At 39.4% G+C, this 19,441-nt stretch overlaps 1 protein-coding gene across 5 annotated transcripts in view; it reads left to right on the top strand.

Annotated features, from left to right (window-relative positions):
• The window catches only part of U2SURP (U2 snRNP associated SURP domain containing), a 103,630-nt gene that overhangs the window by 73,624 nt on the left and 10,565 nt on the right, over window positions 1-19,441 (top strand). For 4 of the 5 annotated variants that reach the window (XM_020970905.2, XM_020970901.2, XM_020970902.2 and 1 more), the window contains 2 exons: window positions 153-329; window positions 2,524-6,908. In XM_020970905.2, coding sequence (XP_020826564.1) covers window positions 153-329; window positions 2,524-2,662 — 316 coding nt within the window. In that variant the 3' untranslated portion in view covers window positions 2,663-6,908. Of the gene's footprint in view, window positions 1-152; window positions 330-2,523; window positions 6,909-19,441 lie in introns of those variants that run through there. The other variant, XM_020970904.2, reaches the window with a different exon arrangement.

Here is a 19,441-nt window from a genome sequence, read left to right as displayed (position 1 = left end):
AATTGTTGACGGAGAAGTCACTTGGCATGTTGGACTTGAACTACTGATACAAAATAACATTGCTGTAGCAGTTGAAAGTAAATATTGGTAGGAGTTAATGTATGTAGCTATTCATTACCAGTTATTGAATATTTTGTCTCTTCATTGCACAGGAAAAGGCGACATAGCACATCTCCCAGTCCCTCTCGGAGCAGTAGTGGTAGGCGAGCGAAATCCCCATCACCAAAATCGGAGCGATCAGAACGATCAGAGAGATCTCACAAAGAGAGTTCCCGTTCCAGGTCATCTCACAAAGATTCTCCCAGAGATGTTAGTAAAAAGGCCAAAAGGTAATTCTGAGTCATTTCTCTAAATTCAGGTTGTAAAAATAATGTACTTTATAGTTTTCTTCATAATTCCATAAATAATTTTTTTTTTATCATTTAAGATTTTTTGCTATTTAAAAAGGAACTTAAATTCAGGAGAATTATCAGCAAATGCAGTTCTGTGAATTATTTTGCTCTCATTTTCCTTGATGACTTTCTTAAATGCTTTGAATTTTAGATTATTCAGTTTTTCTCTAGAGTAAGCATAAGGAAAGTCTTTTGAGTGAGAAAGGAGGATCAATAACCTTCAGATATATATTCAAAACTGCTCAAATGAATCTAGAAAAGAGGTTCCTTCTTCCCCTCCCACTGTCTTCTGTAGTTTCTATAGTATGCTGAGGCTTTGCCATGAAAGAAAGAAGACTTGTCTAAGTTATTTTGTTACCCTGGATCACCATCTTATACCACAGCAGCATCACAGGGAAGAATGTGGGGCTGATGCAGATATTTGCATAGAGGAATCTCTTCTTGATTCTCTTTTTCACTTAATGAATTCTGTAGTCTGCGTACTTTTTTCCTTTTTTTCCTTCTGTCTCCACAGACACTTAATACAGGAACATGTCATTTTTTGCTGTTAATGGAAATTTACCAAACAACTAAAATGTTTTCTTTTGGGGTGTCAGAGCTAAAAAGAAATCTGATGAGAATTTGTCCAAAATAGTATTACACTCTGCCTTCTCAAAGCATTCTGGCCCTAGTTTAACATGTTCTCGGAGGCTCAGGGATGCGTGGAAGTTATTGTAGCAATACTGTCATGCCCTTAGCCCCTGTGGACAAGCTAAATGGCTGTGGGCTGCTGTTTCTTTCTTTCTTTTTTTTTTTTAAAGTTCTTATGTCTAATTTTATAGTTTTTTTCCTCTTTTCTCCCTTAACATCAGCAAAAAATTCTCCTCATTATCAGTTTACTTTCTAAGATCCTTCCTTGACCTTTCTCTTCTCCCAACATACATCCCTTTTCTTGTTTGATACTTCTGATCTGCTGTGGGATGGGAATCTAGGTCCCTCAGAATGCATGTACTCCCAGAGAAGATAGCCTCTTACTCTGTCCTGTGGAGGAAGCCTTTGGGTTTGATCCCACTTGGACTCTGGGGTCTTTAGTTTTGCTGCCGATAAGGCTTCTTTGTTTTCAGTCCTGTGCACTTGTGGCTCACAGATCAATGAGTTATTGCATTCTGACTTCAGACACAATGCTGGCAGTATTCATAGACTGTCACAGTTTTAGAGCTTGGAGGGCCATCTAGCCTTGCCCCTCCTTTATAGGGAAAGAAGCGGAGCCTGACAGAGACCAAGTGTCTTGCCTGTGGTTATACTTTTAGTATTTCAGGTAGGATTTGAACCCAGGTCTTCTCTCTATACACCATGCTTCATTTGTTGCATGAGTTTGTGTTAAGTAGCTTCTGGATTTTACATTACTATTTGTGTGGAGATCAGGAACATGGGTTATTTGGGGCCTCTTAAATTGCAGATATCTAAATGGCAAATTGTCTTCTTAAAAAATCTTATAGACAGAAGTTTCTTTTGGACTGAAAAACTTTCTCTAGTTAGTCTATTGCTAATAAAATCATAGGGCTGGAATGGATTTCAAACACATCCAGTTCTTGTTCTAGATGGTATTGTATTTAGATGATCATAGAATCGAATCTGCCTTTTCTTAAACGGTAGAACTAAAAATTATGTAGAGTCTCTCCTGGTAATGTACTTTGTGATCTTTTATTCCTTATAGTACATAGACTTATGTTGCATCATTTGTACAAATCATGAAATTATGAATTGAAGAGAGGAATTGAGACAAAACTTTGGGTCTTTTATTTTCTGAGGGGAAATTTTTATTAATAATGAGAAAGATGTTTTCATATTGATCTGTACCACAGAATTCACTAGGATAATAGATCCATCTTGACTTCATATAAAATTAAAATAGCAATTTTTTGGAGGCTCTAGCTTGCCTTGTAGGATGGCTTGCTTTCCTAGTGTACAGGATAATAGTATTTCCTTCATTTTGAGGTAGTCTAGAAATATAAGGGTGCTTATAACACTTTATGGAAATTAAGTATTTTGTTTAAATGATTTTTTTCATTGCTCTAAATTGTTGGGTACTTTAAACATCTAAAATAGAGTTCTTACCTACATATTCATGCTTGACTTCTATTTTTGACAGATCACCATCTGGTTCAAGGACACCTAAAAGGTCTAGGCGATCACGATCTAGGTCCCCTAAAAAATCAGGGAAGAAATCCAGGTCTCAGTCTCGATCTCCGCACAGATCTCACAAGAAGTCAAAGAAAAGCAAACACTGACAAAAAAAAAATTCATATTTTTTTTTACAATGCTGTCGCTTACTGGAAATGCGGTTTTGTTTTTGTGCCTGAACAAGTCTGTTTTAAAAAAAATCAAATGGAAGAGCATTCCTGAATTTTTTTTTTTTGTGAATGCACGTGTATACTCATGAGTAACTGCATCTGTAGACCTGTCATTGTTTTATATTGTACAAAAATATCTTCATTGTGGCTGTTTCTCAAAATGAAACTTTTTTTGTGTTTATGAATTTCATCAGAAATGTGTGTAACTGATCTGCTGGCAGTAGTGATATTTTGTTTTAGGATGTTGTGACCTAGCAAAAATAACACACAGATGTTTTTCCCCCTTTTGTAGCTTTGACAATTTGAATTAGATTTCAAATAAAATCTCAACAGAAAATTAAGATGTTGTTTTCTTGCCCCATTGATGACAGCGGATTCCATAAAAGTCTGCTAAGTGAGTTTCCCACAACTCATATCCTTCTTCTCTGTGATGCACTTTACAATCCCTGGCGTTCTGAGTAGCTGTTCCTTAGTTGCATTAAAATAACTGTCAAAATTAAGGCAGTGAGAAAACTCTGTGGTCATTTTCCCTAAAGGCTTCTGAAATAGCCTGGATTTCCTAGACCACTTTGGTGCCTAGACAGCCAAGAATCATAGAAGTGGCATGCTTTGTTAGGCTAATGTACTGCCCACAGGCAAAGCCAGTCGATAGGGTTGTCTTTTTACAGAAACAGTTGTAACACAACACACATATCTAGAATAAAAATTTTTTTGAAGAAAAGTGTATGGAGAGAATTTAAATCATGGGCTGGTTGGGTGTGAGCTGTTGTATAAGAAATTCCGATTTAGATAGGAAGAAGTAGCTTGGAGAACAGGCCTTTTCTCCTTCTCTATGCCAGCCAAAGCATCTTTCTATATTCTTTTTTTTCATGCCCCTATTTGAAGGTTGGTATCATAAAATATTCCAATTATTTTTTTTTCTTACTGTTAATCACTTCAGTGTAAAAAAACTTTCCTAGTTCAGGTAAAATAGGAAAATAAATTAGCTTTTTGAAACTCCTAAGCCTGAGTGTCTCATCCAGGATGCAATGAAAAGCTCATTTAAGCAGCTGGTACTACTTGGAAGTCATAATGTACTCTGAGTTGGGAGCAAGACTTCCTCAGTACAGCAGAGCAGATATTTGTATGATGTTTTTATATAGTAAGCATAAAAGACTGAGGTCATTTTAGATCTTAGGTCTCACAGATACTAAAATTTGTCTATCTTCCTTTAATGGTTTTCATTTGGGTGCTTAATTGTATAGTTGTTGGAGGTATTTTTTGTGTTTTTTTTTTTTGTAGAAAGTAACTACTCTGATGATGGATTGTCTTGATTAGGATACTTTTAAAAGAAGCTTTACTTTAAACCTGTTTTCCGCATTTTTAAAACAAATTCTTGCAGGCATGCAATTTTAAATGTACTATACTTGTGAGGGAGTAAATGTGTTCGTATTGACTCAGTGTTGGCAGGCCACTTCTAAACTGTGCAAACCAATAATACGTGGCAGTGTGCCCATCAAGATTATTTTCCTTAATGGCTCTTATCAACATATAAATATCGCTTGAATAGGCATTCACTTATCGTTCATGCTTCTGTTCAAGCATTTTGTTAGGGAATGTTAATTGTTAAAAACCCACTCTGAACCATTAAGAAACGCTAAAAATTTGGTGCTGGATTCCTCTTTTTTTTCCCCCTAAATCAACGTAAGTAACTTTTTCTACTCTTACTCCATACTTGGGAGAACTTAGTTTTTTGAAATATATCTTGCTTGGCAGAACTTTAGGGATAGATGAGCCCTAAACATAGGTAGCTGGTAGCGTCAGTATTATCTTGGGTAGTGGGGACCAGAGTAAAGGCTTGCAAATAAACTATGCCAAGCAAATAACAAGAAATTGTGTGTGTGTGTGTGTGTGTGTGTGTGTGTACACTCTGCTCTTCAGAGGATGAATGAGTGGGAAAAGTATTGAGATAATTTAATTTGGAATATTTGTAAAGCTCTGCTTGTTGCCTTAGAATTAAGCAGCTCTCTGTCTTGAGCATAATTTTTACAGTAGATAAGACTGGTCATTTGCCTTTGTTGAGGACCTTATTTTTGTAAGTGTTGACATGCTGTGTGAACAACAAGGGAGGCCGTATAGGGAATCTAGCATCTTTGATTTGCTCCAGAGCACTTCTGCTACTGGTTGTTGACTCGTAAAAGATACTTGATAAATTAGTTGCTCTTTTTTAACTTGAATGAGAAGTTAGAACAAGTAAACATGTTTCTAACCTTCTGACTCTTGAGAATTTTATATGATGAAAAATGGGTCCGATTGAAGAAGGGAGGCATATTTGGCCAGATTTTAGAAAATGGAATTAATGATCAGATAGATGCCAAACCAGGAAGTTCTGAGTTACCTGCTAAAGTTTATACAAGTAAGCTAAAAGGTTCCTGTTCACTTCTTTCACTAACAGAAAATGTTGCACCTGATTCTCCCATTCATGCACAGGAACCGTGTGTATTTTCTACAGCCAATTAGGAAAGAGAATGTGATCTTTTGGTTTCTTCCACTCTCTTTCCTGGGGTTTTGAAGGAGGGCCTACTGGGCTTATGCTGCCCTGGCCTCCCATTGTTGTTCGAGTGAAAAAATCAGATTACAAGACAGGCTGCTACTTACCAAAAAGAAACCCCAAGGAAATAAATAAACCTGTTCTTTTGGGCAATATTTTTCCAAGTTCCTATATGTGCTGTTGGTGAATGGCTGAGATTTTCAGATAAGAAACATGTTTAGGAATTAAATCTGACCCAAAGGATGTTTTTTATTGATTCAGAATTTTTTAAAAAAATTCTTGTATGTGCTAAGGTTTGCAAAAATTGCACTGGCCTAGTTTTATTTTGTATGGACCATGCCTATGGGATTAAATTGAGACTTGCTCCAATTAAAGAACCTAGTGGGAGAAATATTTGCTTACATGCTTTTATGTAACAGCTCTTTTTTCTTTTAAGTTTTAAATTCTTTACTATTGAGAATATTTTTTTAAATCCTACTAGTAATTAGACCTAATTTCCTTTAAGAGTATTGACTTTTATCTTTATAAAATTCAAGGTTCAGAGAAATAGAGCCAAAAGGATATTTTTGCCACTGTGAAAAAAATACACAGATTATTTATATTGCCAAAATGCTTCAAACTGGTCATCAGAATCATGACTTCCTCTGCTAAAATTGGTTGCTTTTAAGACTGTACAGTACTACCATTCTAAGATATTTCAGTTAAGAAATATGTATTAGCACTGTTTGAAGAATTCAGGCTGATCAGTTTTATGCATTGAAACACCTTTAGATACAAAACAAAATTTTAAATGAGTAAGTCAACTACAGTGAATTTAATGCAAACATTTCTGAATAGCCTGTGCTTTTAGAAAGTATAGATACATTTTTTTGAGTTTAAAGGAATACGCTATTTGTAAAAATTCGCTTTCATGGTAAAGGACTTGTCTGATATTCATACTTCACATGTGAGATTTAGAAGAGCTTATTTGAGGATTAGTTGGTTATAATAATCTTCGCATTAAGTTTTTTTTCCCACCGTCTTCCAAGATTGATTTAATACATCAATGTAAAGTCCCAGTGGGAGTGTTCTTAAGATAACCTAAGAATCTTCTTCCAAATGAGCCACGTCCCAATTTAAAAATTGATTGCCTCAGTGTTTGACTCAATACAGCTGTGAACCTTATGGAATTTAAGTATCAATGCATCGTATGTATAACTGGTTATATGGTTTTTTAGGTGAATAGGTACAATTTGGCCTAAGCATATTTTCATATGCCTGTTTGTGCTTGGAGTATTGATATAGTTTAATTCTGCAGTGTCTTGTGTATGAGCCTCTGATGGCGGCTTTGAAACACCAGGGAAAATGGGGAGTTTTTTAGAACTAAGAATAATGTAGTTGGAACCAGCTGAGCTGAAATATTCTCCTTACTTCCCTGTGCTCCCTTATTCCCCACCTCCCATAATGTTTCTTTCCACTGAGCTTCTTCCATAATAGATTCTCTTAATACAAGGAAAAGGTTCCAAGTTTATTAAAGATGTTCTCCATACCAGACTGTCACTTTATAGTTTTTTATACTTCAGGATTATATGATTGAAACCAAATTGTGAAACTTCCCTTTTGTTGTTTGTTGGGCATAATTACTTTAATAAAAGTACATTTTTTCATATCGAATTTATACTGTTCATGTAATTTTATCCATGTAGAACTTGAGCCTTTTTAATGCAAGCACAGTAAGCCATATCTAATTAATTTCAGCTGTGTGCCTTCAGCAGTCGAACCCTAAAAAGATCTTTGTCCTTTGTGAAGCAAGCAGTGCACTGTTTTTTATCTGTTGCAACCAGATAGCTAGAACATTTTTCATGGTGAGAATCTTAGCATACAACTTCAAGTACTTGTTTTGTGAGCTTAGTCTCTGTCTCTCCACCCCCCCACCCCCATCCCCCAAGAATGCTGACTATTGCAACAGTAAACTTGTGATTGGGAATGTTCAGGTTTCTTATTGGTTCCTTTTTGGGCTCAGTAATGTTTTCTTTAAGAATTTTGGCATTTGAAAACAGTTACTTCATTACAGGGCTTGGAAAATAACTGCCAAAATGACCTATCAGCATTTTTTTTGGTATTTTGAATAAAAACTAAAAAAGAAAGAAATGTAACTGATCATAAAAACATGCGTAAGCACTGTACACTCCGGCTACATCATCTCATTAAAATGCCTTGCAGTTCCACTACTTTTGGTTTCATGCCCTGTGTTTTATTCTCATTGTTTTCTATTTCACTACAATACTGGGTTGAGAAATTATTTTGTAGTTTGGAGGTTATGTAAAATAAGAGTTTCAAAATAGGCTTTTGTTTTGCCCTTCTGTTTGCCCACCAGTTAGCATAGCGCCTTGAACGTGGTAGGTGCTTAACATTTGCGGAATTGAATTTATAGAATTGTTTTACGGATATGACTACAATTGAAAGTATCTAGCAACATAACTCAGTATATCTGACATGTCAAAAGTACTTAATGAGTAGAGAATTCACTCATGCCTTTTTGTTTTTTCCATCATTTATGTTGCATTGAAAATAAATTCTCAGACCCAGGAGTTTATAGTATTTTGGAGTGAACATAATGTATTCCTTAAGACTAATGTGAATATTTGTACCTACGAAGAAATAGAGCACAATAAAGAATAACAATCTATAACTCTCCAATTAGTAGGAGGTTTTCCTTTTAAAAACTTTTAAAATCTAGTTGATTTATATTTGGTTTAACAGGTTTGTCGTAAACACACTTGAAATATTTTGGCATTTTCTTCTGTAAGTAATGCCATTTCTTAATCTTCTGCGTAATGCTTTCAGAGTTGACATTTACTTTTTTTAATCTTCTTGGTGAACTGGTCTGTTTGCCTAATCCTGATATGATTCGTAAGTGTATGCCAGTAGAGGGCAATCTGTGGCAGACCCTGCCAAGCTTTAAACACAGACCCAATGATAGAGGAGGGTCTGTCCTGAGGACCAGCCTCTATAGGTAAGGCCCATACTGGGGGATTGGCCATCATGGATCTAATTAGAGATGGCCTGAGACCCAGAGAGGTCACAAAGCTAATAACTCTTGTCTTACAATACCAGATAAGGCTTTTGTCTGTCCATACCAACTCATCAAGGTGTTTCAGGGGTTGCATTCTGTACCCACACAAATGAAATCAGAGTTCCCTTGATGAAGAATTTAGAGCCTTGAAAAGTTGAGAGAAAGTTGTGCTTTTTATATCCAAAAAACCAAGAGGGTTTTTTCTTTGTATTCCAGTTACACTAAAGATTTTTTTTTTCTCATCATAGGACTATGTAGCCTCCAGTCCTTAGATGCAAACTTAAATGTAATCTCTCTGAGTTTACTGATGTTGAGAATCACAATGATGTTACCCATGGATAGTATGCCTGGGTGTTGTTCTATTAGAAGACACTTTCTATGTTTTATATTTCAGAGTGTGTGTATATTTGTATATATGTAGACACACATATGTACACCTGTGCATATATGCTATATATACATACATACATACACATATATGCACATACACATATATTTTAAAAAGTCTTTGTAACCCTGTGTAAGTTTTTCTCCTTATTTGCCTTTCCTTCTCCAGTAGATTAAGGCAAACAGAGGTTAAGTGATTTGCCCAGGGTCACACAGCTAGTGAGTGTCTGAGGCGGGATTTGAGTTCAGGTCTTCCTGACTCCAGGCCCAGCGCTCTATCTGCTGAGCCACCTCAGCTGCCATCCTATATAAAAATAAATATGTACACATAGACATATACGTACATATAAGCACTGCATTGTATATTTGGGTGGCTGCATATACATGCGTGTATGTAAACATGCATATACACATACACGTGCAGTTTCTTCCAAGCTGAGAAGCAATAGGCACAATTGTCACAAAATGAGCAGACAGAGAACAATATCCTGAGATGAAGCTGCCAGCGGGGTCAGTTATATAAGCGTTATTGAACCCTTTCTGTGCATTTGAAAGTTAACAGTTTGTATTTTCAGATTATGTGGGAGGAGAGTATTAGGTGTTCCCTAAAACTACAGTAATTTGCTTCCAGAATGTTGAGCTCAAACCACACAGCATTTGAAAAGGAAATTAGACTTTAACTTCTGAGTAATAAGGGCTTAGTAGCAGTGTCCTCGGTACTTTCATAAAGTCCGTGGGTACATTTCGGCTTCCCAAACAAAAATATGTGGATGACCAAAATTTTGATGGAAAATGCTGCTTGGCCTCACTGGATAGCTATAGTCCTGAAATGGGAAAGAGGAAGCCTTCCTTGCTTTTTGAATCTAAAGAGGCCACCTGACTTGTTCAGTATTCCTGTTATATGAAATAACTATCAAAAATAGTTTGCCATTTCAGCATATTTTATGTCGAATTGTGCTGTGCCATATGTAGATATGTGAGCTGTTTACAAAGGGAACAAGAAAGTTTTCCAATGGCTTTGGGCCACACTCTTGTCTTCATCTTAACTGACAAATCCTACCATTATTCTTGGGAGTATAAACGTTCAGGAACAAAAGTCCCCAGCACTGACAGATCAGGAATATTGTAGGAGATGGCTTGATGTGGAGCTGGAAGGGACCTTAAGCCCCATTGTTGTGTTCTACCCCTCATTTCATAGGTGAAAAAACTGAGGCCCAGGGTCACATGGCTAGTTCTAGGCTGATGCTGAATCCAGAATGCTTTTCCATGAAACCAAGGCTCCTTACCCACACTGGATTTCCATCTCATGAGAATTTTCCCTTTGTATTCATTATAATTGCTCAACTTTCTTGCTTTGTAGACTTCCTAATCTACAAGAGGCTTGTCCTCTTTTAGGGTGCCACTCTGCTTTCTACTTTCCCTTGTTGATCTTCCATCCTGGTTTATTTTAATAATCTGTGGTCAGTACGGAGTCTGACTGAAGAGTAGTGTGCAAAATGTTAAAGATGGTCAGCTGCTTCAGGGCAGGAAGGATATCCCTCGTACTTACTTCTTGAGATGTGATCTGCCTCTTGAAACAAGGCTTTAATTCTACATAGATTGCAGAAGAGTAATATACTTAATTCACAACTGAAAAATCATGGGCCGTTGTGTAACATTAGTTATTTTTTTCATCTTTTACTTCGTGCTATATATAACCTGAAACTTTTCTGAAGAGACAGCTAGAGCATACAAAGGTTGAATTTGGAGCTGAAAGACCCGGGCTTGAAAAAGCCCGATCCTGCCCCTACTGTCACTGTCACCTTGGGGGAATTACATTAGACCTCTCAGGCTCAGTTTACTTGTCTGTAAAATGGGGGATAACAACATCTCAGGGAAACTGATAATCACATAAAAGAATTGACGTAAAGCTCTTTGGTGACTGCACTAGTTAAATGCTAGCTTTGCTACACATCTTCCTTACTTGTAGTCATCCCATTTTGGTAAAAAGCACATGAATAGCTAACATGACGTAGAGTTTTGGGGAGGTTGGGAGGGAGTCATAAAGGGTGACAGAATTAAAAAGGACTTTGCCACTCAGGTTTTCCAGAGCTCCCAGTTATTAATCCATTATGGCAAACTGGAGAATTCTCCCACGGCTGACTCGGCATCCTTTGTTACATAGAAGGCCTGAGAGGCAGTGTAGTGTAATAGGTCAGGAGGACCCAGGCTCAAGTGGCTGCTCTGGGCCCTAGGTGACTCAGTAAGAGAAGAGGTTCTGATCTCTATCTGGGGAGGGAGTTTCCATACCAGGAATTTCCCACACTGAAAGAATCGGATTGCAGCAGTCACAATAACATTCAAATTAGGTTTTAAGGTTGACTTCACTTTTCTTAAAACAACACTGTGAGGGAGTGTAAGTATCTCCTTTTATCTGAAGGGTTCAGTGACTTTGGGGGAAGGGAAGGAAAAGATACACACACAGATGTGTGTATATCTGTGTGTGTCACCTATAGTGTGTCGGGCACTGTGCTAAGCACTTCACAAATATTTCATTGGATCCTCATTGCTAGGAGGGAAGCACGCATTATCCCCGTCTTACAGTTGAGGAAACTGAGGCAAACAGGTTCGTTGACTTGCCCAGAGTCGCCCAGCTTGTAAGTATCTGAGGCCAAATTTGAACCCAGATCTTCCTGACGCCAGGCCCGGTGCTCTACCCACTGAGCCTCATTGCTTGCCCACAGTTACTTGTCTGGCAGCACAGATGGAACTGAAACTCAAGTCCTCTAACCCGCAACATTGCCAACCTCATTGGAAACATCTTAGTGTCCGCAATGGGTGCTTGTGTGGCCAAATAGAAGAGGTGAGAAGGCTTCCTTCGAGGATAAACTCTATCACTGTGTGAAGAAACAGGACTTGTTTACACAAAGAAAATCAGGCCCCTGGCTATTCTTGACTTAACAGAAAACTGCAGCTCACCTCTGTGGAGTCTGTGATCAAAGGAGCCCAGTCTGTATCTTTGTTCTCTTCTTAAGCTCGTGTCACTTTTTGGCATCCACATGATGGCCCATGGTCCGTGGGGGAGGAAGAGAGGAACTTCCCAAGGTTTTCCAGTGAGCTTAGATTTCCTGTGATTTACCTGACTCTACTGACACTACCTGATGCTCAACTCCTGAAATGAAAAGGCACGAGAATGAGATATTGACTATTAAAAATATGAGTCTCATCTCACTCTTGAGACACTTCTAGAAGACTATGACATCACTGTATTATGGTACTCAGCCTGGAGTCAAGAAAACCTGAGTTCAAATCCAGCCTCAGTTTCCTCAACTGTAAAATGGGGACAATGACAGCACTTAACTTTGAAGAGCTGTTGTGAAGATCAGTTAGATAATGTTGGTAAAACACTTAGCCCATTGCCTGGCTCATAGAACATGCTTAATAAATGCTTATTCCTTTCCTCTGCTTTTAAATTTAGTACATTTTGATTTCACACATATAGCACATGCTCTGAGACCCTAATCTCAACTGCCATTCACCAATGGAAGTTAATCCCCAGAGCTCAGCTACTAGTACCTTCCAGTGCTCTAGGGGATAATCCTGTGGTTATCCCCTAGTGGATAGTGGTCGTGGCCGGGGGTTGATTGTGAAGTTATCTTTCTAATGCTATACCTTAAGAGCTGCCTTCAATGTGTTTTGTTTCAAGATTGGCGGTTGAGAATCAATTTAACCAGCCAGCCTTAAATAGCTTTTCGAAAGGGGAATTTACCAAGTATTCTAATGGTGTAGTAAGTGTAAGAGAGCTTTGTTTTGTACGTGTCCAGATCACTTAATATGGAGGTACTTGTTTGGGAGATGCTTCTGGGAGAAAACATTCAGCATTCCCTTCTTATGTGGATGGGAGCAGCCTTTTCCATTATCTGTATAATCAGGACAGGCTATGCCTTTAATAACACTGCTAAGCTGGGACAGTCTCTGTCTCCTCTCCCTTCCTTCCCTTCCCCTCCCCTCCTCTTGCCTCCTTTCTCCTCCCCTTCCATTTTATAGATGGCCTTCCCTGAGCCAATCCAAATAACGCCTGTCAGAGTCATTCTAGTTAGTCCAATGACGCTTCACATTTACTCTAAAGCATTTGATAGGTTGGTTGAGACTTGTTTTAAACCCTTAAGGTTTCAGGACATCTTGCTTGTACTTTTAAGTAGGAGTGGGGTGACTTGCTTGATTCACTCCATCAGTCCTGCTTGTATACAACCCTTTGTTAAATACTCCGCTTGTGCCAGGTATCGTTCTAGCCACTGGGCATACAAGGACAAAAATAAAAGAGACTTTATTTTCAGGGAGTTTTGGGGGAGATTACTTGTACCCAGGTAAGTATATTTGATAAAGTAGGTGGGGACAGGGACAAAGAGGAGGAGAAATGGTCTCAGGAAAGGGCACTTGACCTAAGGCTTAAAGTAGGATTAGGAACCACTGCAGGGTGCTTGGTGTGAATATGGAGAGAAGGGGGAAAGTATCTTGCTGAGTTGTGAGAATTTCTGTTCACCCAGTTTACCTGAAATATAAAGTAAGTGAAGAGAGGAAATGTGTGGAAGGCTAGAAAAAAAGGCTGGAGCCAAAGTAGTGGAAATTCCTACATTCCAACTTCCTGTCTTGCAAGGCTTGTGAAGATAAAATGAGATCTCTTGGTTGGATTTCTTAAGGACTTTGTCATTCGAACACTCGATCACTTATCACACAGAGGCCCTCAGTAAGTAGAACCTGGGGCTAGGGATGCCTTTCTACAAAGAGAGTTGAGTTTCCATCATATAGAGAGAAACCAGTGAACAGTGGAAAACGTCTGGGGACCTACTCAGCCTGACCAAGAGCTTTTATTGCTGCCATGCTATGTTTGGTTTTTTTTTTTTAAAGGTGGCCTTACTCATGTTGTTCTTCATACCTGGAATGAAGAAATCTATGAATGAGAAAGCATGTGTTAGTCACTTAGGGTATAACAAAGCACTGCACTAAGCTTCGAGGTACAGATAAAAAGGTGAGACCATCCCGGCTCTCGAAAAACTCATTCTAATGGACCAGACCACCCACATAGAAGATTTCAGTTACAGGGCAGACTTAAAGGTCCCATGATTCTTAGGGTGCAGCATCAAAGCAGATGGTAATACCTGATAAAACCACATCTGTTTTAGAGCCGTTTCACAATGCCAAGAACTTTAGTTTTCTGGGTCTTCCTTAGTCGTAGATGCTAAGGAGGAAGGGGCTGCATCACCTGTAGACACAGTTAACAGGTTGCATTTCCACAGGAGTTGTGTCTCTACATGATGGTTAGGGGTGTTGTTGGGTCTGTGGTGCATTGCTATTCCCAGGGGCTTTTGGGGTCAGGGTCCTGGACTGTCTCCATCAGGGTCTGAAGGGAGATGGTGGCAGTGGTTGACCTCACTTTCAATATGCTGCTCCATCTCTCCCTCAGAGTGCCTTTCTGTTCAGCTAGGCTGGCTTGTCTGTATTGGAGTTGGTGATGGTGGCTATGAGGAGGGTGGGCTCCTCAGTGGTGGCTTCAGGGCCTGGGTTAGTGGTCGTATGAGAATTGCTATTTCAGGGCTCTAGGGCTCTCCATTGGAGTCTGAGGGGAGATGGTGGTGGAGGTGGTCATAAAGCAGCAGCACCTGTTCAAACCTGTTCAAACTATCACAGAATTTAGAGCTGACATCTAGTCCAGCCTCCTCGTCTTGGAGATGTGGAGACTGAGGCTCAGAGGGGCCCAAGGACTCCCAGTAGTAAGTAGCAGAGGTGGGATTTGAACACATGTCTTTAGGAAACAAATGCTCTTTTCAGTAGAACATATTGCTTATTATGAACTTTATCATATAATTGACTGTGCTTGGTGAAATATGTCTCACTGTTTTCCCTTTATAAACAACCTCATGCAAAATTTCCTTAATGTAATCCTTCTTATAACTCAAAAAGAGATGGAAAAATTAAGAAATATGCCATTCTCCATAGAAAAGTATAACATTCTTCTGTATTCAATAACAATATGTACTGAGCATCTTGGACAAATGTTTATTTTTTAAAGAGCTGCTAATTTATATTGCACAATCAATGCTAATTGCTCATCCCTTCATCTTTAACAGTTGTATCAATACTGGATGAAAGCACTAACAATTAGTATATTATACTCCTGTTTCCAGTTTGAGGAATGAAAAGAATCAGATTGGTTCCTCTCCTTACCTACTGATTCAGAGCATTTAGACATTCCTTTTACTCAGGACCTTGGGGATTACTGACCCTGTTTGGGTGAAATGAAGATAATGGCCCTTGACATGGCCACTGCCAAACTATTTTATGTTGTGGTTTGTGTGTCGTGCTAAACAACATTTGCATCTAGGATTTAGATAAAGACACAAATGCCATGGCATGCCTACCCAGTATTCAGATGACACAAAGCTAGGAGGGATAACCAAATGGCTGATAAAGTCAAGATTCCAAAAGAGCTTGACAAAGGTCTGTATGTGTTGTCTTCCCTCTGTTAAAATGTAAGCTCCATGAGGATGGGAACTTTCTTTCTTTTTAATTTGTGTTTGAAATGCCAGCACATAGCATTGTGCTTGTCATGTAGTAAGCATTTAATAAATGCACGTTGAATTCTTTTGTTGACTTTACAACACAGAATATCGCGGTTAATCTAATAAGATGAGATTTAATAGGGATAAATGATGTCATATGTGGATTCAAAAATCAGTTTCTCAGGTATGATTCAGGAAAGATATGGTGAGACAGTTGTTCACCTGGAAAACTAGTGAGAGTATTAGTGAATTACAAGTTCATGATGAGATAACCATGAGACATGGTGGCCCCTAAGGATCATAGATTTAAAGTTGGAAAGGACCTTATAGATCATTGAATTAAACTTTCACTCTATAGATGAGAAAACTGAAGCTCATAGGGATTAAGTGACTCGCCCATGTATCTGAGGCAGAATTCAAATCCAGGCCTTCCTAACTTCAAGCTCATGTGATATCCAGTCCACCACGATGCCTGTAACGTAACGTTAAGAATTTTTAAGAGAAGAATGGTGTCTTAAACCAAGGAAATGGTAGTATAACTGTCCTCAGCCCTGCCCAGATCATGGCTGGAATACTGTGTTCAATCCTGGGCATCACATCTTAGGAAGAACATTGGCAAGAGGGAAATTGCGCACAGGAGGGTGACCAGGCTGGTGATTGATGGGACTTAAGATCATGCCATGTGGAGGCTGCTGGAAGGAGCTGGAGATGTTTAGTCTGGAGAAAGGGAGACTTGTGTGGGGAGAGGGACGTACTATCTTCAGATATTTGAAGGATTGTCCTAGAGATGAGAGGATAGACTTACTCTCTCTGTCCCCAGAGGGCAAAACTAAGAACAGTGGATCAGAGTCGAGGAGAGTTAAATTTAGGCTTGATGTTGGGAGAAACTTCCTAACAATTAAAGCTATCCACAAGTGGCATGGGCTGTGAGGAGAAGGGAATCTTCTTCACCAGAGGTCTTCAAGCTAAGACTGCATGACGATTTGTTGGATATACCCTTGGTTAGGTGCTAGTCAGACTGAACAACATCCGAGGTCCGTTGCAGTTCTGTCTGATGTTCGGTAATTTGGCGATCGTAGTTACCACAAAGCCTGTTCATGTGCCTCTGTTGTTGTTTGCCTTTCGTTCTCAAAGAGGACCATGACATTAGGAAGATGATGCCGTGACTTGCAAGTGAATTGGATTTAAGCGAGGCAGGGCTGTGCGAGGTCACCAGCCTCATTTTCTCCTCCGGAGCCATCTGGGTCCAGTGGCAAGATATAGATCAGGATGCCTAGAGATGGCCCCCCATTCTTCTGCTTGGAAGATGCAGGAAGGGGCCTTTTGAAATCCATCCTTGATCAAGCCCCAGCCCACATGCCCTGCTTGCCAAATACAGACAAGTGGGCTTGTTTCTGTCTTGCTCTTTGGCCAGAATCTCCTGTCTTGCTCTTGGACGGTCAACAAGCATTGGTTAAATGGCTACTATAGGTGAGGCATTGTGTTAAATGTTGGGGATACAAAAATAAAGGGGCAGTAACTGGCTGTGCCCTAAAGGAGCTTATAACCTAATGGTTAGGATAGGTTCTGTGGGAGTGGGCCTGGGCTTTCCTCAATAGTTTTTGCCTTTTGCATAAGGTTGACTTAGTTGAAGACTGGTGTGTTTCAGAGAGGAAAAAGAACATGCTTTCCCCTTGCCCCACCCCCTCTAAGGATGTTCCTATTAATGCTTATTGAGTAAGGACAAAACAAAATTGGCTGCTGGATTGACTAGGACTAACTTTTTGGTAGGGGCATGAAACTAATTATTTAAACTTTAGTGAGTTAATATAGCTGCAAGAATGAAAATAATGGCATCCCCCAGAGCCGGATTATAATAAGGCCCAGAATGTGTGTTTTTTTTTCTCTCTAGCCACAGATGGTGCTCCTGTCTATAGAACTATGTGTGTGTTTTATACACATGTATGTGTATGTGAAAAGAGAGAAGGAGTTCGTGCTGCAGCTAGCTGTCTCTCAAATGTATACTGCTGGATGCAGAAGTGACCAGACAGGAGAGCTTGGATGGGTTAGTGCAATTTCATCACCATCATTAACCAAATGACTCAGAGCACACATATGCACCTCATACTGAAGATAGGACCACATGGTGGTGTTCCCTTAAACTCAGACCCTGAAAATCAATCTAGAGCTGAATGTATAGGGTCTAAAGTAAAGTAAATGAGTCTTAATGGGTATTTCAAGAGAGCTCTTTCTGTGGAATCCTGTGTTTGTGACAAGTGGAATAGGTGTAATGCAAGGAAAGAGCTATTTTCTTGCCTAGTGGTGTGGATATTAGGAAGAAAGAGCAAGACCTAAGGACCTAAATATGGAACAGTGCTGAGGAGTGCCTAGTAGGGATTATTTAGTCATTTGCCCCTGTGCAAAGCTGAGCTTATGGATTTGTTCTCCTGAATTCACAAGTGTATATTATTTCTGTACAGGGAGTGTAATGGAGCACTTCCCACGGGGCTGGAGATGAGAGCTGGCCCAGGTGGTTAGACATGAGCTATGACCCCTTCGTAAAGGATGCCTGCATCCTAGCTGGTCCCTAGGTCCCTGTGACTAGGGGAGCTGATGGGTGGCTGAGACAGGAAGAGCCATCTCCTCAGTAAAGCTGTAAGAAAGGTAGAAATGCACTTTTCTTTTCAAAGTCAGAATCACATTTATTAAGTTCCTACTGTGTGCCAAAGCACTGTGCTGAGCTCCTTGAATACAAAGAAAAGCATAAGACAGTCCCTGCCCTCAAGGACCTCACAATCTAATGGCTTTGCTACAAGGGTTTTGCTTTGGTTTTTCATTTTCTTTCTTTTTTTTTTTTCATTAGGGAGAGAGATGAGAGAGAGAGAAAATCAATTTTTGTTAATTAAAATTTTAAATTAAAAATAAAAGACATGACAAGCAGGAGATCACTCCTCAATAGAATGAAATAAAATAATTATGCAAAAAGAAAGAAAAGGAAGGAAGGAAGGAAGAAAGAAAGGAAAATTCTTCCTTTCTTTTTTGAGCTTGTTACTTAGGGTGTAGGTGGCCTCTCCCTTGGATTCCAGTAAGGGAGAGTCAGGAGGTTTCCTAACCCCTTAGTTTAATTTTGCCGTTAAAATACCAGTGTACACTTGAGTGCAGTGAACAGGTTGGGAGAGAGAATTAGTGTCAAGAAAAAAAGAGATAGGAGGAAAACACTAGAACCCAAATGTCTTTGATAGAAAACTTTCTCCCTCTTCCTTGTACTGGTGGTGATGTGAGCCAGCTCTGCCAAGGAAGGGATGGGCAGCCATACAGTATGTTTGTTTCTGCCTCCTCGGGGACCTTATTCCACACTCTGTCGTGCATCTACAGTCTCTCTGCAGTAGCAGGGATTCTTAACCATTTTGTGGGTATCATGAACCCCTTTGACAGTTGAGCGAATCTGGACCATTTCTTGCAATAAAGTTTTGAAATGCTTAAAATAATACATCAGATTGTAGAGGAAACTTAAATTAAATTACAGTTATCAAAATATTTTTTAAAAAAAAACAGTTAACAGACTCTTAAGTTAAGAACCCCTGGTCTACTGAATCCTTCCCTTCAGCCTATAAGCATGTTCAGGTCTCCACCATATTAAACCACAAGAAAATGATTCCAAAACCAAAGCAAATCCCCAAACCCCCAACAAAACCTCCTGTTGACCTGGCCACTCCTCTGAGCTATTCTTCTATCTTTGATTTTCCCTTAAACAACCACACTTCTAGACAGACTATTTTGCACTTGCTGCCTCTCCTTCCTCACCACTCACCTCTAACTTTAGTCTTTTGCAGTCTGATTTCCGTCCCCACTAGTCTGTGGGAACCATTCTATTCAAGGGCATTGGTGACTTCTTTCTTTTTGTGATTGCTTAGTCACGTCTGACTGTCTGTGGCAGAAATACTGGAGGGGTTTGCCGTTTCCTTCTATATTTCATTTTACAGATGAGGGAACTGAGGCAAACAGGTTGAAGTGACTTGCCCAGGGTCACACAGCTAGGAAGTGTCTGAGACAAATTTGAACTTGGGAAGATGAGTCTTCCTGTTTCCAAGTCCAGTGCTCTATCCCTGCACCACCTACTTGCCCTCTTTCTTTCTGGCTGGATCCAATGGGCTCTTTTCTGTCCTCATCCTTTTGAGCTGTCTGAAGCATTTGACACTGTGGGCTATAATCTTTCTGAGTACTTC

The sequence above is a fragment of the Phascolarctos cinereus genome, unplaced genomic scaffold (genome assembly GCF_003287225.1).
Source record: "Phascolarctos cinereus isolate Bilbo 61053 unplaced genomic scaffold, phaCin_HiC Scaffold_7;HRSCAF=346, whole genome shotgun sequence".
Taxonomy (NCBI): domain Eukaryota; kingdom Metazoa; phylum Chordata; class Mammalia; order Diprotodontia; family Phascolarctidae; genus Phascolarctos; species Phascolarctos cinereus.
The sequence above is the reverse complement of the archived record's forward strand: the minus strand, read 5'-3'. Positions and strand labels throughout refer to the sequence as shown.